Source organism: Photinus pyralis, unplaced genomic scaffold (assembly GCF_008802855.1).
Source record: "Photinus pyralis isolate 1611_PpyrPB1 unplaced genomic scaffold, Ppyr1.3 Ppyr1.4_LG4, whole genome shotgun sequence".
In the NCBI taxonomy this organism is placed as follows: domain Eukaryota; kingdom Metazoa; phylum Arthropoda; class Insecta; order Coleoptera; family Lampyridae; genus Photinus; species Photinus pyralis.
Window position 1 is genome coordinate 50030581 of NW_022170511.1, and position 26479 is coordinate 50057059.

A 26479-nucleotide genomic window follows, 5' to 3' on the forward strand; every position below is an offset into this window, starting at 1 on the left:
TATTGCGTGTGCGAAAGAAAAAGTGCGTGACGCTTTCGATTGTAGTTTAGACCACGTGCAAATAGTTACTGCAACAACGGCGAGTTAGAAGTAGTTATTATGTAATGCAGCATGTACTAATGTTATTTTCGTGTAGCTTAAAAGTATTTTGGTTTTAATGAAGAGAGTTCAGCGTCTAGACCGACGACGTACGTTTGCGCGGTCCCCGCCGCCGGTTACGAATAGACTTTTAGCCAGATCGTTGTTCGTTATCCCTTCGCTTTCGTTTGGAAGGCATCCGTAGGATTTTACTACTCAATGAGAAACTGGCTACCGAGTAGTCTGAGTGTGAATAGTAGCCATTCAGTTGCCTGTCTGTCTATAATACGCGCACTCGTTTGCTTGTTTTAAGTGATGTGATTCCGAGATCATAATTGTCAGTATTTTTATGTTCACGAAAAACTGATGCATATCGAGTGTTTTCTTTCACTTTATTTTTCTTTTAAATAAAAACTTTATTTCGCGGAAATTTATACAGTTCGTTGTTTAATTTTTCGGTTGTTTATGCAAGCAAACCGATGTCAGCAAACACCGACAGGCACCATGCACGTATGTACCTGTAGACATTTCTTTGGCACCTGCCAAATGTGCCCTACAAAGGGGTTATAAACATATAGCTTCTATTATAATAAACCACCGAAACACCCATTGTATAAGGGTGCTTTGATTCTAGAGTCTCAATGTACATTACAAGTCAGTTTTTTTTTACAAAATTAAAGTAATTGTTTGGCTAGATTTTAGATCACAGTGTTAACCGCGCGTATTTTTTATCTATTCTGTTCCATTTCAAGAGCACATAGTTTATTTTTAGACTACTTTTCCCTTTCAATACTTATATCTGTGTTCTATCATATTTTTAGTAACATATGGTTACACGCTCTACTATCGAACTGAGGCAATGTCAAGAGGCAAAAAAAAACTTTCGGTTACCATAGCAACGACAAATTTATTTTTTAATTGCCTCGCAAGTTTTCGTATTATCAAGTAGAAAACTGTATTTTACATTAAGGGGTAATATTGAATACTTAAATTACACCAATAAATTAGAAAGCTATTTTTACTTTCACTATCTACAGCATCAACTTTCATCCTACGCTTTGGTAAAATTTGTGGGGATCAAGGAATAAAAACGAAAATGTCGCGGATGAAACACATAAGACCTTGTGCTCTATTTGAACATGTTTCTAGCAGAGCCACGTTGAAAATGTCCCGCACTCACTAGTGGAGATTCATTTTGTTATCATAGTTCAAAAATGTTCTAGGAGTTTCCTGTCACGTAAAATGTGTTATCAGTTTATTTATATTAAGGTCGGATATGCGCGTTTTCAAGCATTTTGAATGAGAATTGGCCCACTTTAAAATCTGGGCTACCCACATTAAAACGAGTCGACATGTTTTTGTCACCCTTTTTCCCACTTACAAAACAAAACCGTCAAAACATCCTCGGGGGTTCTCACCTTTCGAATTCTTATGGGGAAACACGTCGGCGTCTGGTTTACTATCTGGTTATCTTTCGACTAAGGTATATGGTGTCAATGTACGGTAAATTTTCGGAAATGTCATAAAAAATATACATACCTACCTATTTAGGAGATTCCCGTTACAGCTTTCGGAGTAAAAGAAAGATTGCGATTCGCGTTTAAAAATTCAAATCGTTTGACGTTTACCTGTTTCAGTCATCCCACGTTTCTTCCTGATTTATTGCTCACTTACAATCCACCTAATCAAAATTTTTCTGGGTCAGCGCGAACGTAATAAAAAAAATGGCTCGCAGAAAATAAAGCAATTTGTCCGGCCATTCTCTTATCTTAACTGTAATGTAATGTATTTTGGACCTAGAAGGTAACTGTAATTGGCAGAATGAATTTTGAAGCGAAGTATTAGCATTAGAATACTCGGAATAATTACTTAATATAGTTTTAATTTTGGAGGCCAAGGTGACCTAACAGACTGGACTTCAATTTAAAAAGAAAGGACAAGGTTATATAATGGAACAATTAAAGTTTTGGCTCGCAAAATAGTAAGCGTTCCATAATGTGCGGAGTCTCAAGCACATCGTCTTTAATAAATTGGACCAAATTGAATATACCTACAATATAAAAGATTTTTATACTAACCATTGCGTGAGTGTTATGTACCTAATGGCAAGCTGAATTATCCAAACTTTCGTAATTGTATTTAAACTTTGGTACATGTAAGGTTATATTTTATGTGAAAAGGTTGTACAGGTGGATAAAAACTAAAATTAGACACGTGGTTGTGATTGTTTACTAATTTGTAATTTAAAAATGAAATTTGATTGGGCGCACTGGAGACTACCTTGTAACAATTTGGGAAGATGACGAATTGGCATTCAGTAAGTTCAAATGTAAAGAAAAACATGGAAACAATGTTGTAACACACAATCGTAAAAAGGTGTGGTTGTACGTGTGTCCTGCTGTTAAGATTCGCTTAGAATATAAAAGAATCATATGAAGTGGAAATTAATCTTACGCAAATTATTAAAAAAATGTCAACTGTTACACACAGAAAATTGCAAGCAGGTCGCTAATTTTGGGGATGGAAATTTCTTTAAATTGGTTTCCGCTTATCAATGAATGAGGAAGGTCAAACAATTAGAAATCAGCGTAGATAAATATTTTATTAGTTCCGTCACGTCTACAATTCTGTTAGACTATAGGAAGAAATGTTAATCCGTTACTTAGATTAGAGCTGTTTTTCTTATTTTTTAAATTTCGCATGGTTTAGACTGCTGCCGTTTCCACTATTAGGTACAAAATGTATGTAGTTGTCAGAACCGAAACGAAACGCGTGTAGGTTTCAGTTTTTCAGGCCTTAAACTCAATTTAAAAATCTGAAAGTAGGTCTATAAACAATGCAGTCTGTTTGAACGTATTTTCTCAATAAATATACGATTTGAACCGAAGCCAAAGCAGTCACCAAAAAGTTTGTTTTCGATTAACCGGAAATACACACATTAAATAGCGAATTTCAACGGTCCCATTTGTTATTAATTACTTGGTGAATAGCAAAAAATTCTTAATGTCATACCTACTACAATTTTTAGGGCCACTTCAGAGTTCAGCTGTTCTTATTATATCTAACCTTCATTTATAATTTCTATTTTCCGGTGATCTTTTTTTATAAACCCATTATTATCCGGCTACTACGTAATTAATTTATAGGACATAATTTTATTAACCGTTCTTATATTAATTATTATTGTATAGATGTGGAATATAAAATTCAAATTGCGAGCTATTTCTGAATCGAGCAAAAACTGATATACAAGTCATTGTATTTAAATTATACATATGAAAATGAAAGTTCATTTTATGATGGATACAAAGTAGAACTGCCGACAAGAATGAAAATATGTAATTTCCTTGATAGCATTGCCATTTTTGCACGTCATCTCTAATGGAGTTCGGCTTATACTGATTTTGCCCTAACAAAAGCGGTAATTTTTTACATTAAAAAATCTCCTATACTCACAATTATTGCGGCTAAAGTAGGTATATCGATTTTTTTCTTATTCACCACGTGCATATTCTCGCCATGAGTAACCGGTAATTTTAGATCAATCTTTTTGAAAATGTCAAATTTAGAACAGTAACAGTGCACAAGAATTTCCGTCATTTATTGAACTTTGTCCCAGGGCGTTAAAAATAAATTAATATCAAATACTCATTAATATTAATAAAACAATCCTTGCTCGACTAACGACTATCTATACACGTGATTTACTACAGCGTTAAATGGGACTTCTTAATGTTTTTGTTCGTATAGCAGACAGTTCAAAATATTGGTGTATCCTTGACATTTCCTAACTTCAGGATTACTATAGATATTTATTTAGACTCCTCTAGCTGTAAAGATTTAACAATTACACACACAGTTGCATCTTATCGAGCGTTTTTTTGACGTCAGTGATAAAAATATTGTTATCTACCACTAATCTGCTTCCATAGAATTGCTTGATAAGTCTCTATAACGAAAAATAATTTTAATTATACCTAATTTAATTACTGTTCATCGCTTGTTCTTCCAAACAAACACGTAGGCCGGTTTTGTTCGAAATAAGAAATTAACAATTAACTTGGGTCACACGTTTGTATTTGGCCATCAAAAGAAAAACGCTCTTTTTGGATTCTTTGATCAGAACACAGTCTTATACTCACATACGTGCACATATCTTGCTAAATGATAACAAAGCCAAATACCGATTATTTCTTATCGAAGACTTTCAAGTATCTCTAAAAACATTTTTTCTAAAGGTATCAAGCTTTGGGATGCACTTCAAAATGACAACCTGAAAATATAATGATTTTTTATCTTGGGTAGGTAAGTATCTCGGTAAGTATAGAGCGAGATAGATTGAGTTCTGATGTACGTGAATTCGAAAATTAGCATTGTTAGAGAATAAGGATGAACAAAATATAACTTCTATCGTGGACATCGATTCAACTATGTCTGATACGATGATGAATACCTTGCAAAAGTAAAAGGCAGTTTCTGAATTATTCAAAAAATGTTTAGCAATCAACTGAAGGATTTTGGAGTAAATGAGTTTGTTTAAAAGAACAGTAGCGTATGATTTACAGAGCGATGTAATTAAGTCCATGCCTTGTGAAAAGATGTTGATTTGTTAATTTTATTAAATAAACAAATTTAAATGTGTAATTATTAAATAGATACTACTTAGAGAGGAAGGATTAAGTATTTCATAAAATCATCGGGAATATTTACTCTTATTATTATTAGGCGTTTAAATTTGTTTAAACGAAATTTATTTTAGTTAACGCCAAATTAAAAAATCTACTATTAAAGACTTATTACGACGATTTTTAAAAATTAATTTCGGCTTTGCCTTTAGTTCAACTGATTGAAGGAGAAAACTGACAAATAAAAAAGGTAAAAAGCCTCTGATGTGTCATCGCTATATAGACTTAGCGGATCAGGAAGTCTTTGATGCAGAAATGGATCGTCTAAACACACGTGCGTTCAAAATGCGCTTCTTGGGCAACGAAATTGATGCTGAAAAAACACGTATTCGTAAGAAATCCCAATAAAACTTGAACACGCATTTTGGTAGCAAAGCTGCGATTTTCAGCATTAAAGTTTTATTGTGGTTTCTTTTTATTTGAGTTTCAGTGTAGTGTGTTGTAGTTGATCACTGTGACAGTTGCTTTGAGTTATAATTTCGTAGTTTTTTGTATTCATTGCCACAGCTATAGGTATAGTTTAACCCATAGAATTACTAGATTTCGTTTTTCTATCATCAGTACATCAAAACCCTGTTGGTCCATGCTATTAATAGGGCTTTTGTCACAATAAGGACCAAGAATGTCAAAATAGTATACACAATCGCACATTACTCATTTGTAAGTATCAGCACGAAAACCTAGGACTGCCTGGAAACGTAGGTAGTAATTGATGTCGGATCTTTATCCATCAGGTGTCGAACGATTAGCACGTTATTTGTCACAATTTCTTTAACCATGTAACAACGATTTCATAGGAATGGCAGCTATCACTAAGGGGAATACGAAGTAGTGCAAAAAAGAGTTACCTATACGTGTGTGGTTTCAGGGACCATATTGGTACCGAAACTTTCCTCTCTTAGTTTTTCATAAATTGTTAGAAAGAGGCCAGTCTTGGTCTAGTATTTATCGGATCGAACTACGGACATAGCGGCGTATTTTGTGTTTTGGACCATATCAAGTGTTGCAAACAAAGGTTTTAATCAACAGTTGGTACGCTTATCTTCCGGTTTTGCCGCTTGCCCGGTAGTGCTAAATCGATTAAATTTGATTTCGTGCCGCGATTTACTATAATTCTTGAAAAGAAAAGTAAGTGTATGACTGGTTATTGCCATGAATCATGATCCGTTCAGGAGAAATATTAGAGCACCAAATCACAACGTACAGTTGATCGGAGTATTGACCGAAGCGAGTGAATACCTGCGGAATTATTCTAGAGATGATCTTTTGTTCAGACTGAAACGATGGAATCCGTAATGAAGGCGTCCACCAACGGTTAACAAAAATTTAGTTTGCAGGGAATTACCCTGGCGCACCAAGTCATCGTACGAAAGTGAAGCAAAGAAAGACATCGGCGTGTCGAAATATTTTCTTTTGTAGGTTTGGTGCTTATTTTCAATTTTGTCCAGTGGTATAGCCTGTGGTAGAGTTCTTATCAGTTCCGGCAGACAGTTTTGCGATAATAGTATGTTTTGCTTATCCCTAAATTTACGACCATGTTCAAACTTTATTGAGCATGAAGGGAGCTAGTGCTTATGGGATTTGTTGTTATGTATTAAGCATTATTTAAATTTGAGACGGACAGGCGGTATGTTGTACCTTGATTCTAATTTCAAGTGGATTTTTTTCTGAAATTTCATCTCAATAAAATATCTACAGGACGCCAACTAACAAACATACAGCTATAACATTGACGATGTTAAGATATTAACGAAAAAAATTACCTCCTTATATTTTGCGAAAGTTTATCTTAATGAGATTTGATTTGAAGGTAGTATTTATTTCGATCATTATCTCTAGGCTACTTTCCTTTTGTTTATAACCACATCCTCAGAGGTGTTATCCTACCGCGACAAAACGAGTAGTTTCGTCAATGCCTCCTTCTGGTCAGGGTTAATTGAAGAATAAACAATCTAATTTACACTATGAAATAGTCATTTTAAGATTTTGGAGGAAAAAGATTCAAATCACTTTTTGGGCATCACAATGAGGTATAACGTCTTCAACCTAGCCTTTTACCTACAAAACTCTAAATTGTTTCTGGTTCAATTCAACATCATCATGCCACCAGTCGCTTTAAGGACGTTATTACATTGAACATTAGGGGGGAGGGCATCATGGTTCGTTCAATTTAATATTATAATATTGCGGCAGATAAAATATTACATTGTTCATGGCCAACAATATAAAAGAGCGCTTTCCATTGATCTACACAGCTAATTTGATATGTCGGCGTAAACCTTGACTTAAAAACGCATCAGAAACTTTTATTGCGGTGCCGATGCGATATCGTCGAATGAGTTAAGGTAAATAAGGAAATACGGCTTGGTTCCTTCTGCCTTTCGTCTCCTTGTGCAAGTATTAATTGTGGACTTCTTCCACATAAAAAATGCATTTATCTATCGAAAGTTTATTTAAGATATCTGGTGGGTTAGGCTAGTTATCGATATTGTACTTTGGTACCTCGACTAACAGTGTAAAATTCTATGGTTGTGCAAAGAGGTGTGATTGTGACGATAATAGAAAACGTTGACTACAACAAATTAGGACAAATTCATTTACTTTTAAGTGTAGTTATTCACTTTGTTGGAATTTAGTTCTAATTCCTATAGTAAGGTAAAAGATAATTGAATTTTTTACATCATCGTCAATTTTGTATATAGTTGGAAAGAACGCCTATAGGTAGGTACTCTTTCGGTTTATAATTGCAGCCTTAAGTTTTAAATGGTACCACGTAACTGTTGCGCAGTCAGCTTGATGCGTAATTTACATAAAATAGAAATAAATATAACCATCCACCCTTATCTACAAAGGCGTGAAACTCTTACAGGTAGGTATGCAATCCTGTCGAGCCAGTCTTCTCCCTTTACCCGACTCCACCCTCACAATTTAAAGGCATCTAGAACTAAGTCAACTTAAGACACAACTTTATCTTGTAGATTATTCACCCACTTCTTCATAGTTGTTAACCGGCGCTTACAAATTTTCAAATTGCTACTGGTGATATGTTAATATTTTAGCCATCTCTTGCTTCATTTCTTGCTAAAATGCAATTTCTTCCTTTTCGTGCAAGTAATCCTTCATAGTTTAAATTGGCGTGGTATAGAAATCTTGCAGAACAATAATAAATCGCGTAGGTTCCATTTTAAATTTTAAGTTTGGTTCACGTTTTGATCAGCTTTGATTTGTTGAAACACATTTAACCTTTGAAATTGAAGAGTCAAATAGCTTCTCAATATTTGGGTTAATGTGATGGAACGTCCACGTGGTAAAGAAAAAGCAAAAGTAAACGTAAATAAAGCGGGCAGCTTTGTGCATTTCATTTCCCGTTTACACCTGATCTCTTTTCACATGTTTCAATTGGCATAATTGTCAACTATTAGAAGATTATTTAACCTACATTACGCAATGTTCTCCAATGCAATAATGCCGTGCGGTGTATTAAAAAAATTATTTTTAATAGCCTTTAGTTAATAGTGACAGAGCAAATGTATGTCAAAACGTTTAGTCAGTTTTATTGGATCGATTTTAAAATTTTATTTTTTAAACTGGAATGCGTAAAATTTCAGGTAACCGTAATTCTGTGACAAATGTTTTCAATTTATAATGACAAAGTAGCGAAAGTTGAGTGGCCCCATTGTAGGTCAGCACTTGAAAATTTATTTTTGGTAATTGTAGACGGTTAATTATTGATGCCAAGAAATTCTCTGGGAGATGAATTGTTTTTGTTGTCTGATGCTTATTAACCATTTTATTTTCGAAATGGCACATTTTCTAACAAAAATTATAATTGACCGATTCTTTTTCTTGTAACTGTGTTTAATATTTTTGGGGTAATTGGCAACTAATATAACAAAAGCTTTGGGGGATATGCAAAGCTCATAGTACGGCATTGTGTATTGCGCTAGCCAAAACTAGAGCATCGAGTATACCAAAGATAACGCTTTTGTTTAATTTGCATGTTGCACAATTTAAGTAGTGGTGTGAGATGCGTGAATCTTCTAATCGTTACGTGAATAGCAAGAGGGACGATTTTCTTCAGTAATTTGGGCAACTCCCAGCCAATTATTGCAATCTGCGCAAATGATTTCTAAGAAACGATATTAAATGCTTCAATCTCTTGGAAATCCTTGACATTTTCCGCAATCAACCGTGAGGGTAGCAGAAGGTGAGTGTTTTTGTAGTACTGTGCGAACTGAACAAGTTTCGCTTTTTAGATTAATTCATTTTTTCCATAGGTAGTAGCGTAGTTACCAATTTGAAAAATATACTTCTATGAGCTGAAACCTTTTGTGCACGTTGCAAATGTTCTGTGTAGCAATTTTGCTTGCTGACGTCATTATTACAAGTACATAATTTAAAGAGGGTGATGGGTTTCCCCCATTGGCCTGTAACTTCCTCCCCTAGTATTATTTAATTAATGAATCGATTGATAAGATCGATACAATAGTTTTGTAACGTTGTTTATAAACAACATTTTAATTGCTTTAGATTACTATATCTTGGCTTGTGCCATCGTGACCTTTAAGTGCATTTTTTACCACGAATTTGTTCCGTTGTTGAGACGAGAAACTTTTATCATTGATAGTTTGCTGGTTGAAAATCATTGCCACATCCTTTCTAATTGGCAAGTATTTTTTTATACTGTACTTGTTATTCATGATGTCAACTCCGTACAGCTTCCTTCATGGAAATTATTTGCTGTTTATCCTCCACTCTGCAGATATTTCTTCAATGGATTTCTGTTATCGGAAATCGTTATGCGGCTTTGTCACGTGCTTTAGAGCAAGGCTGGTCACAATTCAAAAATATTTAATTTTTAAAGTGTACAAGCCTATCAATCTGCCTTTAATTTAATTAACGTAATAATGTAATGAGCCTTTTAAGGAGTCAAGCTCAATTCACTGATAGGACGATGTGTAATTAAAGCATTCTCTAGAATCGAGCCTTTATACATTCGGAAGTTTAGATGATACATACTTGCATTCAAAGATTCTATAGGAAATGACTAACTTCGTGAAATTTCATATTATTGTAGCTGCTACTGCAGTCACAGTTTTCGCTATATTTGGAACCGGTCTAGGACATTTCGGCGCCGACACCGCAACCCCGGCATCGCCGTTTCGGCACGAAGTGATCTTCAACGCGAAGCTATTTGGACGCGACGATATTTTGGTGCGAATGCTCTTTCGGTGTAAAATCTTTTTAGGACGAAGGCGTCGCCTGCTTCCCAATTGAAATAACTCGGGCACTTTAGTATGACCCTTCCCTGCTTACCTACGAATTAGGGATATGAAGGTTAGCAGTTCACTCAATAGATTAATGTAATCGTGGAAAGATATTACATTTTAGAAGGTCCTATCAGATCACGCGAAGAACATCTGGCTTCTAGGGGCATACCAGGCATCGTAGAGATGGTGGGTAATAATTTCTGGAATTGACCATCATCGTTTCTAAAGTGTCTACGGTATGATGTTATTTCACTCCGATAGAGCGCATAATATGCAATTATTGTGTTTGTTGGGTATAATTAAAAAGCAGTTATGCATTGTCAAAGATAATTGATCGAATCCGGGTTTTGGTTACTTTTAATTTGGAAAAATTCACTTGTATAGAAATTTTTATGCGTTGCAGATTTCTTAAGAACAACGTAACAGCAATATTAACAATCCATACAGGATTTAAAAATTGAATTTGAATAGTTTTTGTTAGGACTGTATGGCGGGTGTTCTTAACAGTATGGATGTATGATGTATTTTTGTTGTTAAAACTGCAGGCTGTTCAGATTAAAATCTGGTTATTTATATCTAAGTGCAGCTCATAGTTATAATAAACAGTTCGATCAGCGTTACTTTTCCTGTCCATGGTTGAGATCGCTAGTTATTTGTTGAAATATGAGATTTTTACATATCCTGATCTGGTCGTTTCCTCGATATTAATCGTTGTGGTGAAAAGGATAGTTTCCATGTTGATGCTTTAGAATGAATGGGATTACAGGTCCCACAAGCCAGCAGAGCCATTTTAGAAAAATGAAGGACGAAATACATCAGAATTATAGGCTATTTATAGGCTTTTTTTAGACACTACAACAAATTTTCAGGCGCCATTCTTTAAAGAAAAAATCCATGGCTCTGCTGGCCAAAGACGAAGCTAGCTGACCACTTGTGAAATTTGCTTCGAAGACGAAAAATTCAGATCACAAAATTATAGGCTTTTTTTAGACACTACAACAAATTTTCAGGCGCCATCCTTTAAACAAATAAATTATGATTCTGCTTGCTAAAGAAAAAGCTAGCTGATCACATGTGCGATAGGCTATTTATAGACCTATTTTAGATAAGCAGATAGTAAAGGGTGAAGGGTATTATTGTGAACTACCTATTATAATAAATTTTTCTTTTAGGCGATCCATTTCGACTTTATTGTCATCATCAGGCCGTAGCGTCAAAGTTAAAATATATTAAAATGTGGATGGATGGTGGTAACATAAGCAATTTTTTGTGAACAGATGTGGATGTAGATGGGGCGGTCAACTATGTTGTGGTTGTAATGTGAGGTAACCTCACTAATATATTTTAACTTTGACGCTACGGCCTGATGATGACAATAAAGTCGAAATCGACCGCTTAAAAGAAAAATTTATTATAACAGGTAGTTCACAATAATACCCTTCACCCTTCATTAGAGACCTATTAACGAAATGGAGTCATTCATCAAGCATAAGCAGATAGTACTTTCACCCGCAACAAAAGAATCTAAGTGTCTGCTTGCTTCAGATTGACAGCTGCCTAGGAATTTACATCTACGGCGAATAATTCCCAATATTATAGGCTTATTATAGACCCTTCAAACGTAGCAATTTTTTTAAATCCTAACAAACATTGTGTCAACAATGAGATTATTTTCCTCTCTTGTTCTGGGCCCTCAACGGGCTTTCGACCAATTATAATAATATATTTATTTAAACTCTAACTACCAATAAAAAAACAACACCAAACCAAACTGCCTCTATACAGTAGGTATACAACTATACAATCACTGTAGATCCATTATAAGTCACTAAGTATAGAAAGTACCGCAATCCAATGGGCCCGTGTGTTAGAGAGAGAACGCAGGTTTTTTGCCCAAAAATTGCGGAAGTTACCAGATTCTAGTAACTTTAATGTTAAGGATTGTTCCACCTGTTTGGAGACATCTGTCAAGTATTGTATTGAATTTTCTTTTACTAATAAATCAAATATACAGTGAGTTTTTTTTAATGCGAACATAGGAGTTTGCATGCAATGTAATTTCCCTATGTTCGATTTTAAAAAAAAACACATCAATCTATGAGGTGTGCGCGGTTCACATTCCCAAAATGCGCAAGTTGTGTGACTATGAACAGCAACTCATAGTCTTTACGATAACTTGACTTGACATGGCACGCGCTGACATCACAATTCATTGTGAACCAACCTTCAATTATTTGTAGGTCATGTGCACCTGGTATTCTACTAATTTGATCTATTCAATACATAAATGAAGAAAATAAGAAAATAAATAACGAAAACAATTACAATAAATGTTCGAAGTGTCCTCCTTGACATTCTAAGCATTAACCTAACCGATTTCGTAATTAAATTGGACGGCGGTATTTTTAAAAATGTGACAGCTGTCAATTGTATCTACTACTCATTTGAACTACTCAATAGATTGATGTGTTTTTTTAAAAGTCGAACATAGGGAAATTACATTGCATACAAATTCCTATGTTCGCATTTAAAAAAAATTCACTGTCTAGCAAGTTATGTTAAAAGTGTCTTAGTTGTCTATGCATCTTCTCTTATAGGGGAAGAAAAGAAACGATATTCCTGAATTGGAAAGAAGTACCAAAACAATTTAAAATTATTCGTTTCATTATATTATTGACAGTCGGTTTTCTTTTATTTGTTAAGGTATTTCAATGACATGTTGTATGCAGGCACCTCAAATAAATGTAAAACTAATGCAAATTCAAAAAATTTGTTTTAAAAGCTATGGTGATCAAGTGGGACAGAATGACATATGTGTGAAGATCTCGAGGATCGTTTGGTACTCAGTTGTATCGGATTTTTGCAATATAAGTTACAGTTTAAATAAATATATTAATTGGGCGAAAGCCAGTTGAGGGCCGAGAACAAGAGAGGAACAATAAATAGACAATAAATAAATAATTTTTATTTATCACTACTATATCTCCGAGAGGGGCAAAATCAAAATGATCTCATTGATGAAACAATGTTTGTTAGGATTAAAAAGATTGCTACGTTTGAAGGGTCTATAATAAGCCTATAGTATTGGGAATTATTCGCCGTAGACGTAAATTCCTAGGTAGCTGTCAATCTGAAGCAAGCAGACACTTAGTTTTTTCTTTGTTGCAGGTGAAAGTACTATCTGCTTATCTAAAATAGGTCTATAAATAGTCTATAATTTTGTGATCTGAATTTTTCGTCTTCGAAGCAAATCGCACATGTGGTCAGCTAGCTTCTTCTTTAACCAGCAGAATCATAGTTTTTTTGTTTAAAGGATGCCGCATGTAGTGTCTAAAAAAAGCCTATAAATAGCCTATAATTGTGATGTATTTCGTCCTTCATTTTTCTAAAATGGCTCTGCTGGCTTGTGGGACCTTGGGATTACGCCTATTTGCACCTATAAAGCAATGTCTACATGTTTCACGTTTTTATGCCATGAAATTCTGAAAGAAGCTTGTATAAATTCGAATGGCGAGTTTCCAAAATCTGAATGAACTGTATAGAGATTTTGGAGCATGTCAATAACTCGACTTTTTACATATTTTTGACAAATACTCCAGTGTCACAACGGCAGTTCATGGATAAGTCGGTCAACTTTGTCACAGTTTTTAAGGAAATGGCCCTAACACCCTCCCTAAAACAAAGTCAAACTTAAAATTTAGTAAATATTTTGTAATCAAATGTTCGCGCCGCTCTTCTAATTACACTTTTTATATCAATGCCATGCCATGACAATTGAATAGGTATGTTTCCGCAATTTGATTTATTGTAATTGCGTTAATTAGAGTATAATAGGTAGTAATCGTAATTTGTGTACCAATCGCTTTCGAGAGATTCAATTTGCCGCCAATTTACTTTCATTGTTTTTAAATTTGCGTATATATCTTCATTAATTTCACGCATTCTGATACACGTCTTACATTCTCTCTAAATTTGCTGATTTCCATTCACCTCTTAATTCTAATTGATTTTCTGGTACGGTGGTAACTTTATATAACTCCGCTTTATACTTACTTTTTAATGTGTTGGAACGGATCAGTTGGTTACTAAAAAATGAGCGAACTTTGTCTTGTGTAATTTTTAAGATGAAAACGTTACTGCTATATCTGTATGGTACCACTTTGAACTGTAGCGTGAATAAAAATGATCAAATCAAAACAACTTTCTTTTTTTGAGGTGCGATTTTGTTTTCTATACCTGCAACTTAAGCAAGCCGCACAAAAACCCAGACGTACACCTCGAGAAGATTTCCAATGGTCACTTTTGAATGAATCTAGGCGTAACGGTCTGAAATATCAATTACTGTTTTCACAATCGCAAGTGTGCCGTTTTTAACACAATCTTATCACGAGTGATAAAACAGTGTAAGTCGTAAGCTATCAAAATTACCAAATTTGACACTATATTTTCATAACCAAATTGGATAGCATAGATTGTCACACAATCAAAAAATAAAATAAATATTGATATCATCAAGCGGAATGTGTGCGTACAATTAGATTATTTATGCCCTGATAGCGATCCGCACGAAATGCAAAACAGTCATTTAATAGGATTAATAGTGATAGCTTTCTAATTTTGTTTCCATACGAAATTCTAAAAATGTGGACGGAGAGCGTTAATAAGGGATGCATAGCGACTGGACGTAAAATTAATTGGGTACTTGTCAAGTCAATTCATGCAATCCCGTTGGAATTTGAGGCGAAACACGATAGTAATTAAGGGAAGAAGCCGAAAAATTCTGGGAAAGTAGATAATGATCCATGATGAAGGATGTTTTTGACCGTGTTTTTCACCACTTCCTGAACTGTATTCCTTTGAAAGTACTATAATTAAGTTTTATTGTCTTATTAAATGTTAACTTTAAAATAAATTTGTCGATGGTTGATGCAAATGGCAATTATCCATGTATGTTAATATTTATAATTCATTGTTTAACGAAGTTTGAAGTTCTAAACATATGCATGTATACGATTTATGCAGTTTTACTCATAGAGAATAGTAGAAATAGGATATACCTCAAGGTAGCTTTAATTAATATTCTGACGAGACCAAAGCTATATGTTGTTACATAAGCGGTGTAAATCTAATCATCATGGTTAGTGAACTTACAGTTGCTTTATTTTACTACGGAGTGTGTGTTTTACAATAATAGTTACATAATTTAAGAAATTTTGCGACAGAACCTGGCCCTCTTTGCACATTTGCGTAAAGGTGACGGTAAAAATGTTAAACATACTCAAGCCACGCACGAAAGTCTACCATAGTTGTGACGTTAGTAATTTGAACGCAACCTAGTTTTGCCATTATATCGCTAATCCACTTTTTATAGTATTCGCGAAATTGCTTTATTGGAGAGTGAAATTAGAACATTCATTTCTGCCCATCCTTATACAATAACCGCACACTTAATTAATCTTTTCCGAGTTGCCTAAGTTTATGTGATAGATATACTTATGGTAAATTAAACAAAATTCGACATGGTGACTAGCAAAATTTAATAGATTTGAATTACCTTGAATACTTAAATAGATGTATGCATTATTCAGTTGTGTAGGAAAAGTTTAAATTCTTAGAACTTATGGTGGATTAAAAAAAATAGGTGTGACTTGCTCTATTTTGGCTGTAATTGTGCGTATATATCAATTTTAAAACCAAAATCAAAGTGGTTTGTACAATTTTACCTATTATGGTAAACTATTCTATCAAAATAACATGCGAAACAAAACAAAGACCTGGCTGTGAATATTTTGTGTCTAATTTTAAATTTGTTATTGCAAAGTGTATACGTCTACATCATGAATTCATTCTTCTATGTAAATTAGTGAATATGGTGTACCTTACTTTCGAATTATAAAAATTGACAAAACCCACCAATTATTTCACAATTTTGGCCATACCTAAATCAAGTGATCCTTTTCAAGTTCAACTCTTTTATTTTTAATCGAAAATTGCAATTGGGTTGACCGTTTTTAGAAAAATGGGGGAGTATTGGGAATGTGCCAGAGCTAATAGCGGTACATCATCTGTGGGTGAATGTGTACATAAATTGCTTAATTTTTATCTTCGATAAAAAAACTTCGCTACATGATTTAAATATAGTGTTATCGGTATAGGTTACGTTGTCATAACATAACGTTTGTACTTTGTCAATAAAATAAATAATTAAATTTTATTTTTTGTTGGTGTATGAGAAAAATATGTTTAGTAAGTGATGGTCATAAATTGGTCAAATTTATATGGGAAAAACAACTGCCTGTAGACAGATGAGTGTCACTACAACTTTTCATTTCTCACAACAGAACTTAGTTGATTGGGATTTTGTTTGTGACAATAGAGTAATGTGTCTTGTTAGAATGCTTGGGTGACCTTAAATTATAGAGTCGGTCGCGCTGAATTGGTACACATCATTTCTGTCGGAGAGATGGTCGTTTTAATTGGATCTAATCTGAGTCGACTGTTAAAATAAGAACAATGCAAGAGATAACCTACATCCTTTCGGGCCGGGTCAGATACGACTTGTAACATTCGGTTATGCTAATCAGGCCCGCGAAGCTGAGACGTTGTCTGTAGGCATGCAGTGGTTGGCGGACTTCTGAGGGTGTTACGCGGAGAAAGTGGTGGCTTTCGCCTTTGAATGGCTGATCTAGTGCACTATGATTCAAACTTGTAGTACAGTTTGTGTACTCGACGTATCGTACAACAATTAGAACTTGCCATACCAATATAATTAACAGGATTCACCAGGTGAGAGACGCGTTTGTGTAAAGTTTACGTTTGAAGTACTTTCGCTTTCTTGGTGCTTTGAAAAATGAAACTGCCGGTCCCCCTTTCTCTCGGGGACTAGATTCGCTTTTCCACTTTCGCAGTCACTCAATGATTGCTCTACTGTATACGAGCGAAACTAATAATTTTCTTTTTTCCTTCGTTCAAGAATGCAGCACATTTATTTTGGTATGCGAAACAACACTCTGCAAACTGTAATATTTCTATTTAGTATTCTAACGGATGTCGCTACTCTTGTCAAATAGTTATTTTTCAAACAGCAATCAGAAAAATTGTCGCATTTAACCCATTTACGTATATTTTCATGCTGTCGAGCCGTTGACCTTCCATAACATATTTAATAAAAAAAAAACCATAATAATTTTTCTTCAACTATTGACTCATACATAAATTTCAGATTATAGCTGAAACTTTCGTCATTTCTATGGCAAGAAATTAATATCAATTTTCAAATTTGTTTTATACGGTGCGGACGTTGCAATGGAATTACCTATTTTCAAAGGTTAATTATCCACTAATTTGATTTTAGTCACGGTCATAATAATTTTGAACTACTTCATACAAATATTTACATGCCAACTCTGTTTTGCTCATAGTATTTTACAATATTGTGTATCCGTATTGTCAAGACAAACTGATTTTCTATAAAAATCGGAAAAATACGGAATGGCGCGCCGCTTTTTCACACAATAAATTGCGTGATTATTATAAGACATTGCGAAGGGCGGATGTTACAAAGATCTTTTGGGGGGAAATTAGCTCACATTTGTTTGGATACAAAATTTGCTTCAATTGGTTTTGTCCAGAAGTTAATGACCAACTAGATTGTTCGAATTTTAAATTCCACTAATATTATATCTCAATATTCTGGGAAACGCACCCGCGATAAACTATATCATTCCTTGTTGCTCTTTTGTGTGTATAAATGATACATATTCTCTTTTTCATGTAGGAGTTCGAGTGACCCAGCATTATGAGGACTAGAATTTGATGTTACATGTGTGAACAACAAAATGTGGAATTCTTCGACGAAATCCAGCAACAATAACGGCCCTACAAATGGCGACACACGTATGGGAGCTGACAATGTCCCCGAAGAGCAAACGGCACTTACAGAACACGAAGTTTTCAGAACTCAGTGTTTTCCCGCATCCACCGACGATATTTGCAAAGAGACTGATACTGTGTGTGGTTTAGGCCCTTGCGCGCCCCAGTGGTTACAGCTTTTCGCATCGAAACAAACATTTTTGATTGTATTTTGCATAACATGGGTCTTTCAAGGGATGTACCATACTTACTTTGTAAGCGTCATAACCACAATAGAAAAATTGTTTCAAATTCAATCGAAGATAACCGGAATTATCATGAGCGCTACAGAAATTGGACAAATTGGCTCTTCTTTACTTCTGACATACTACGGCGGCCAAGGACATCGACCCAAATGGATAGCGTGGGGGATGGTTTTGTTCGCAGTTTCCTCATTCACATGCTCTTTACCGCATTTTATTTACGGGCAATCTCTTATAAAAGACAATTTCTTTAACACGAAACAGCACAATATCTGCAAATTACCAACCAACGAAACTACTACAACGCATTGGAGGAACATCACCTTAGAAACGACGACTCTACATGAAATACATCCCGAAATGTCACATATTTTTCAAACCTGTGAAGATGAAGTCATTTCGGCTCATAGGATTAATCCTGCGGTTACCAAAATTGTGCTGACTATATTTTTTATCAGTCTTTTAGGGGTTGGTATGGGACAAACTGCCGTTTATACATTGGGTATTCCATATATAGACGATAATGTGGCCAGCAAAGAATCCCCTTTGTATTTTGGTAGGTTCCATTACAATTGCCATGAAGTTGATGAACTGTTTTTTCAGCAATCACAATCGGCGTACGTATTTTGGGGCCGGCCCTCGGTTTTATGGTAGGATCTTTGTGTACCAGGTTTTATGCGGATCTCTCCATGAATCCTCAAATATCTACAACTGATCCACGGTGGATCGGAGCTTGGTGGCTGGGTAAGTTGTATCACAAAGAAGGGTAACTAATTCACTAGGTAACGTAGGGCTTGTGATGATTTCCGGATGTTTAATGCTGGCCGCATTAGCTATGTTCGCATTCCCTAAACGATTACCCACAGCGAGACCCACACCCCGCATTCATAAAGTAGACGCTAAAAATCCCAGTATACGAGGTAGGTACGTTTTGGGATTGTGTTGTGTATGGAAATTATAATTTATTGCAGATTTTCCTAAAACTGTGAAGAGATTGCTTAAGAATGATATTTTAATGTTTCGAACTGCCAGCAGCGTTCTGCACATACTACCAATAGCTGGTTTATATACTTTCTTGCCAAAGTATTTAGAATCCCAGTTTAGATTACCAACGCCTTCAGCAAATATGATATCAGGTAATGCAGCACTAAATTTTGTATTAGTTTAGAATTTACATGGCTTATTCTTGTTTTAGGAGTCGGCGGAATTCTGGTAATGGGAGTGGGTATTATTATTAGTGGAGTATTTATATTACGAGTGAAACCAAACGCCAAATTCGTAGCAGCTTGGATCGCCTTCACTGCCGTTTTATATGCTCTAGGTATGTCACCACATTAACACGTAAAATTATATGCGATCTTTCGTAATGACAAATTTATATTGGAATAAAAAATTATGCTTCGTTTACTAACTAATCGGTTTCGACTACTGACGTAAGAACGTGAATATGGGCTAATAGTACCATGACCCCAGATCCTCAAATTGTAGGGGCCTCAACTTCGATGAGACAACCCAGAAATTAATATTGTTAAACTAAAATTTACATAAAAACCGGTTTTAAATAGTTAACTATAGGAATATGTTATCGTACAGTTCTTTTCAGTCTTTATTACAATTATTTTTGGTTGTCTGTATGAAAGAATGTTGAAAACTGCATTTTAAAATGCGATAACATTTTCCACGGATGGAATAAATTATTTTAAACGAAAACAACTATTTCGATATGAAAGAAATGCTAAATCCAGGATTTTTCTACGGAGTGATCGGGAAAATTAACTTTAATTGCGTTATCCTTAGATATGTTTGTCTATAAACAATAAGGTGGATTGTTGAGTTAAATTATATGGGTACATTAACGTGTTTTGGCTTTATAAGTCTGTGTTGGTAGACTAAACGTTTCTTTGTTAACACACCGCGCCGCTGCTTGAGCTGTACAAGACATTGTTTATAGTTATAAATCCACTTTAACCACTGTGTATCTTAATTTCTAAACAGTTATTTTTGTATTATTCTGTAAATCAATATGCTGTTCTTATAAGCGCACGTCACTTCATTTATATTGATCTCTGCGTAAGGACACCTTACATACATCGCCGGAAAGTTATTGGCTTTTCACGCCAGCCTTTTTATGAAAATCAGGGCTAGGTATTTATTACAAAACAAAATGTAGGACTTTCAAATAGTTTTCCTTAGTGTATAACTTCACAATATATTTTTTGTGTAATGGTTTTTGGTCACAACAATTTCAGGTTTTCAATTATTTGCGTCAACTCGGTTTTTCGCAGTTTAAATGTTGTCTCATTTTAAGCGGACAAATGACCGATGACAAATTTTGGCTTAATGTCGAGATATTTCGTTTATGGATACAGTTTTATCTTGTTGTATTACCGGTTACCTGGGAATGTGCTTCTTCTGTTCATCAAATAATTAAATCTTAGCGTGACTTAAGGGAAATTTGTAAATTATTTTTATAGGAATGTTTTGTGAGATTTCTAAAGTTACCCAAGATGTCCCTCCGTTACCGTGCCGGGGATCTACGTTTGTAACAATTTTGAAATTATTATTTTACTGAAACTAGACTAACGGAAGCTGCACTACGTACTTATACAATCCTAATATAGAATTTTGGAATTGCCTGTCGAGGAAAATCAGAATAATTTGAGAATGTATAGGAATTTGACCACATTAAAAAAATGTTGAACCTTCTCCTTCATTGGAATATTACCTACTTCATTTTTAGTTCGTTTTACTATTCATTTATTATTAATCTTGATCGGGATGTTTGTGTAACATCGAGTGAGGAGGCACGCCAAGCAAGGGAGATTTTTTAAATTAAATTTTATAGGTATTAGGAAAATCATCAAATTGTGTAGCTGTAGAAGTAATGAGAGATGTTTCACTCAATTTTTTAAAGTAAGAATTTAGGACATCATTTGTCATTGGAGGCGTAAGCTTTCCTTTTCTACTTTTCTATTTTTCTTGTAATTGTTCCACACATTTGCATTGTTTAATAACAATAGAATGTTTCTAATTAAAATTTTAATTAATTAGGGTCATACGGTCGGTGCAGAAAAAACAACACATTTCAAATCTTATCTATTTTTAATATTTTAGCGACCATATCAATACAATTTCTTTTCTAGCAGAGCCGTTGTACTAGACAATTTTTCTAAAGAGTTGCGAGTTGCGTAAGAATAGGATTGCTGAGAAAAACAGCATGTGTTACTTTCTAATAAAATTACTCCAAGTCTTTGGCCGTGAAAAATTTGTAATAAAAGGACAAAACCTTTGAATATACCTATGTATATCTATAGATAGAAATTTCAATGATGGTTCTTCAGTTAATCCTTAGCAATATAAGCATCAATTCAATTAGATTTGCTTTTATTTGAAATATATTTAAGGCTTCTCTGAGACACATTCACAAGCAGGTAACAAATTTGCAAAGTTAGATAGGTATTTATATTTTATTTTTGCACATATTTTCTCACACATTTTGCATCATTATTTAAGAGCTTTTTTATCCTTTCGTTTTTACAACGGTGGGCCTTCCTGCGCACCAACGCCTTCGCAACTTCGTTGTCTTAAAATAACAACAACCAACCACTTCTTTAGATTACTATTTACCGCTCTTTTGTCAATCTCAAAGAAATGTAACGTAAAAAATCGGTGCAATGAGTGATTATAATCGCTGTTCTTTTACTTGATGCTGACTGAGGCGTGTATCAGGTGTAAGATTAAACCATATTTTGGCCTCGATTTCGGCACAGATAAGGAATTCAAGAAGTTTTCATCCCCTCATTGGTATCGATTTAAAACAGTGCCGTAGTAACGAAATTAAGGGCCTGTGTGCAAGAAAGTAGAGTGGAATTGTTTTGTTGTAAGCTGTTGCACAGTACACCAAAGTGTCGACAAACGAAGAGACGGGTCCTTAACCCTAATTTACTGGCCACTAAAACCTTCAAGTTTACGGCGGGGGGTGGAACGAACCCCACTCTAACTGTCGCCAAAATATTGAAAGAAAAAAAACTTATGGACATTGAAAGTGGCTGTGGGGTGCGATCCACCCCAGACCTGTAAACTTGAAAGTTTTTCTAAAAGTAGTCATAAAATAAAAACTCAAATCCTAAGAACGCCAAAATCGCCAAAAACGATAGAAAAGACTAAACTTGGAAGGTACTCGAGCTCCCAGGCCAAAATATTGAAAGAAAAAAAACTTATGGACATTGAAAGTGGCTGTGGGGTGCGATCCACCCCAGACCTGTAAATTAGTTGACGCCATGACTATCGCCTGTATACTTTGGAAGGCCCCAGCAAAAATTTCAAGTTCCTCTTCGAAGATTGTTAGATTCCAGACATTTCGAAACCTCGTTTTGGTCCCCTATCTCTAAAAAAGATTAAGGTCTCGGAAGTTATGGAAAAGATTGAAAAGACCCCTGAAATCTCTAGAACAGACGTACAGGAATGAAATGCACTGAAAAACTATGGAAATAGAACATTCTGAAAATCTTTTTAAATGCTTTCCAGAGTCTTATAAGTAGTTTGCCGGGCAATTAAGAAATAAACAATGGGTTAAGCAAGAGGCGAAGAGTGCACTTTTGAAGTTGTTTTTTCGATTTGAATAGCCCTAATGGACATTTCATGCCTTAACGAGAATACAAACATAAAATAATTGATCAGCACAGACGTAATGCAACTAACACATTTGTTTCAAACTTATAGCTCTGCATTTTTAAATCTTCTGTAAGGAATGAGTTTTAAACGTAATTTTGTTTTGTATCTAAACCTGGTTCGTTTTTATTACTCTCATGCTTTCCATAAGTCTTTTTAACTATATTGGGTAAGCATAGGTACCTCTAGATTAACAAGAAAAATAAAGAAATCGGGAGGCTTTGAAAATAAAAATCTACAACGATAGTAGCACAGATACACTGTCATCACTAAAATTAGTACCATATAAACTAATTTGTGGTGATATGTATGTTGCTATTATAAGCATTTTGAATGTGAACGAACAAAGTATTATAAGTGTTCCTAATTTATTTCAGGTATGGGAATATTAATGTTTATCGGATGTCCCATGAGCGACTTTGTAGGATTAAAAAGACAGGATGATGGGTAAGCGGTTTGTAAAATACCTTTGAGCAATAGAGTCATGAACGTTTTAGGCTCGCAGTGATAGAACCTGTGTGCAATTCAACTCAGTGCAATTGCAAGATTGATAAATTTGAACCGGTGTGCAATAATGGTATAACATACACGTCTGCCTGTCAGGTGGGATGTAGTAATTTTACCGAAACAGATGGAAAAATAGTGAATTATTCTAATTGTGTGTGTTTAGATAATCGTTTTAATAATATGACATATAAAAATAATCATACCTTTAGTAATTATACTTTTAACGACACCGTAACAATTGGTTACTGTGATAGCGAATGTTCGAATTTTATTTGGTATATCTTAATATTTTCGATATTCGTTTTTATACACTCTACCTCTGAAGTTGGATCTATGTTGCTGATCTTGCGATGTGTAGATCCTAGAGATAAAGCTATGGCCTTAGGACTTATACAGTTTGCTATTGGACTATTTGGAAACGTTCCTTGTCCTATTATTTATGGAACTGTTGTTGATTCTGCTTGTCTGTTATGGAAGTCTGTATGTGGAAAGCGAGGAGCTTGTGATTTATATGATTCTAATAAGTTTCGAATGTTTTATCATGGTAAGTTCTATTATAGGTTCCATTTTTACATTACCTACTTATTTTTACAGGAACCACTAGCGCCATTTTACTTTGCGCATTTTTTGTTGACGTTATTGTGTGGGTTAAAGCTGGTAGTATCAACTTCGTAGATGAACAGTCTCCGTTAGAAGAAGAATTGAATGCTATTACAGCTAAACCCAAAAATGACGTAAATGTACAGCACTGAGTGACAACATAGAGAATGGACTTACTAATATTATTTTTACACGACTGAACGAATTTAATGGCAGCTGTTAATGAATAAGTTATTTAAATATCCTTCTGTACATTTTATACCTACACATTGCTAAACCTAGACCTTACATTTTAAATCCTAGTTGTAAGTAGTTTAATAGTCAAATTAGGTTAATGATCCTACCTATTTATTAGATATTGTTTTGTGTTGTAGTGATTAATCATTTATACGTGGATAAGTTTGTAACATAATTTTATACTGGCATCTTATTGAATCAGGGAAATTTATATTAAAAACAATTTGATACATAAATTTTAAAGCTTTCACTTTTATACTTTTTTTAAGAAATTATACACTATCAGGCAAAATGGAATTATGATTATGTCTATTTGTAGACAATCGGATTTCATAAATCAAAATCTTTTGTTTAAAATATATACCTAGTGAACTAATTGATATGTAGCTTGATTGATTGTGCATTAATTATAATGCATACTTAGAAGTATTGCTATTGCATTGCTGATCTGTGATATATTCGAATATCTAATATTTTAAAAAGTGTAAAAATTGTAATTTAGAATGATGTTAATACTCTTATTTTCAGTACGAACTTTTGCTATATTTTATTGTATCTTATTAGTTACCACTTTTGAAAGTTGTTATTTACATACATGAATTAATTTGGTGTCAGTTTGCCAGTAAGGGTCAAATTCTTATTCGTGTATGTCTACACATTTTACGTGAACGTTTTTTGTCCTTATTCTTTTAGTAGCTATTATCTACGTGCCATAATATCAAAAGAAATTTTGTATATCTATAGAATGTTATTATTAAGAACAGTTAAAATCGTATACAAACATAGTGACTTCACAAATGTGTAGTATTTTATTTTATTAATTTTTTTAATCAATTTATCCATTTATGATTTCTAGTGATTCTATTGTAAATCTTAATAATTTTCTTTACTTGGCGTTTTGCCGTGAATTGCCATTAAAACTAAGATGGTTAGTAACTAGCACACTTGTATATATTTTAATATTAATGCAAGCGCCAATTAAAGAACATTTATGTTAAGCACATGTGATCAGCTATGAACTGTCAAAACAGAAACAAAAAGCTCACGTTTCATATTTACATATAGTAAAACTTTTTTGTGCATTATGGGCCTAATAGCCAAGTTAGTTAAAGAGAAATTTAATGTAGTACCTTTGACAACTTAGATTTCCCAATGGATATGAATTAGTAAATAAAAAATATTTTTTTTATTGTTGATAAACTGCCATCAGTGCCATAACTAGATTATTTTGAAAATTCATTTTCTACTTTACTAATATTACAATTTTACGTATGTGTTTTTAATTAAACATTTTTGGTTTCTTAATTGTTTATTTACTTTGGCATTGTATTTTTTTCCACAATTCCAGTTACGGTACTGACCGCCATCAAGACTTATTAAATTATATGATGAAACAACTCAAAGAAATGTCTGTGATTTACTTGGATACATTACAACTAAGAAACTTTTTATATTTCCTATGGATTGCACAATTTTAGTTTTTGTATTCTTGGCTATGGTAATTGTAAAAACATATTTTGTAAAATGTCTTCATTATATTAATGTATAAAATATATTATATACAAATGCAATACTTTATTTTGGTGCCGGATTCACCCACTGACTAATTCTTAAGTAAAAAGCCCTTTCATATCCCTACTATAGATATAACCAAGGCTTTCATATTGCAAAATTTTTCATCATGATTAATTTATTTACAATCGCAACGGTGTGTGGATAGCTTGAAGTATTTGAAAATGAATGTTTTCTCATAGTACAGAAAAATAACTTGTTTCCATATATTCCAAAATGTATGATTGTAGAGGTTACACATTTGTTTCTTAACAGTTTGACAACATTTATTGTGATGTGTGCTGAATATAAGAAAAGGCTTCCTGTTTTATGTTTTAGTGTGATATAAAATCCGGCTCAGATTTTAGGTACCTACTCTTGCAAGAGGATGAGTTGAATCATTAAAATCCACATTATGTAAACAAGTTAAAGCTGGTATTCGCTACTAAATAATTATAAATAAGTGGTTAATTAAAACTATAATATTTTGAAATGGGCTGCTTAACATATAGGTAAGTCAAAAGGAATTATTATTTGAAAAATGCAAGCCGAAAACCACTAATTAATGAGTGGCAAAAGTAAATTACAGATTTTAGATTCGTACCACAAAACAAAAATTAATTCCACGTTAGTTGCCTAATTGAAGGGCCCTAATTTGAATTACTGATCTATTAAAATTAGGAAGTTGTCATTTCAATGAAACATGGTTCACAACTTTTCAAAATATGTTGCAAAATAGTCGAATTTATGTAGGAAGATAAGATCT

At 34.0% G+C, this 26479-nt stretch overlaps 1 protein-coding gene across 3 annotated transcripts; it reads left to right on the plus strand.

The window, feature by feature from the left end:
- Nucleotides 1–15: 15 nt before the first annotated feature.
- LOC116168080 (solute carrier organic anion transporter family member 74D) lies at nucleotides 16–25733 on the plus strand. Of its 3 annotated transcripts, none has more exons than XM_031483734.1 (9): nucleotides 16–588; nucleotides 17811–18703; nucleotides 18751–18891; nucleotides 18939–19067; nucleotides 19119–19283; nucleotides 19343–19468; nucleotides 23196–23265; nucleotides 23316–23869; nucleotides 23920–25733. In XM_031483734.1, the coding sequence occupies exons 2-9, from the start codon at nucleotides 17872–17874 to the stop codon at nucleotides 24075–24077; spliced, it is 2175 nt and encodes a 724-aa protein (XP_031339594.1). In that variant the 5' UTR covers nucleotides 16–588; nucleotides 17811–17871; the 3' UTR covers nucleotides 24078–25733. The 3 variants fall into 3 exon arrangements, with proteins under 3 accessions (XP_031339594.1, XP_031339596.1, XP_031339595.1); XM_031483736.1 differs by lacking the exon at nucleotides 16–588 and adding an exon at nucleotides 7398–7418; XM_031483735.1 differs by lacking the exon at nucleotides 16–588 and adding an exon at nucleotides 16239–16819.
- Nucleotides 25734–26479: the final 746 nt, after the last annotated feature.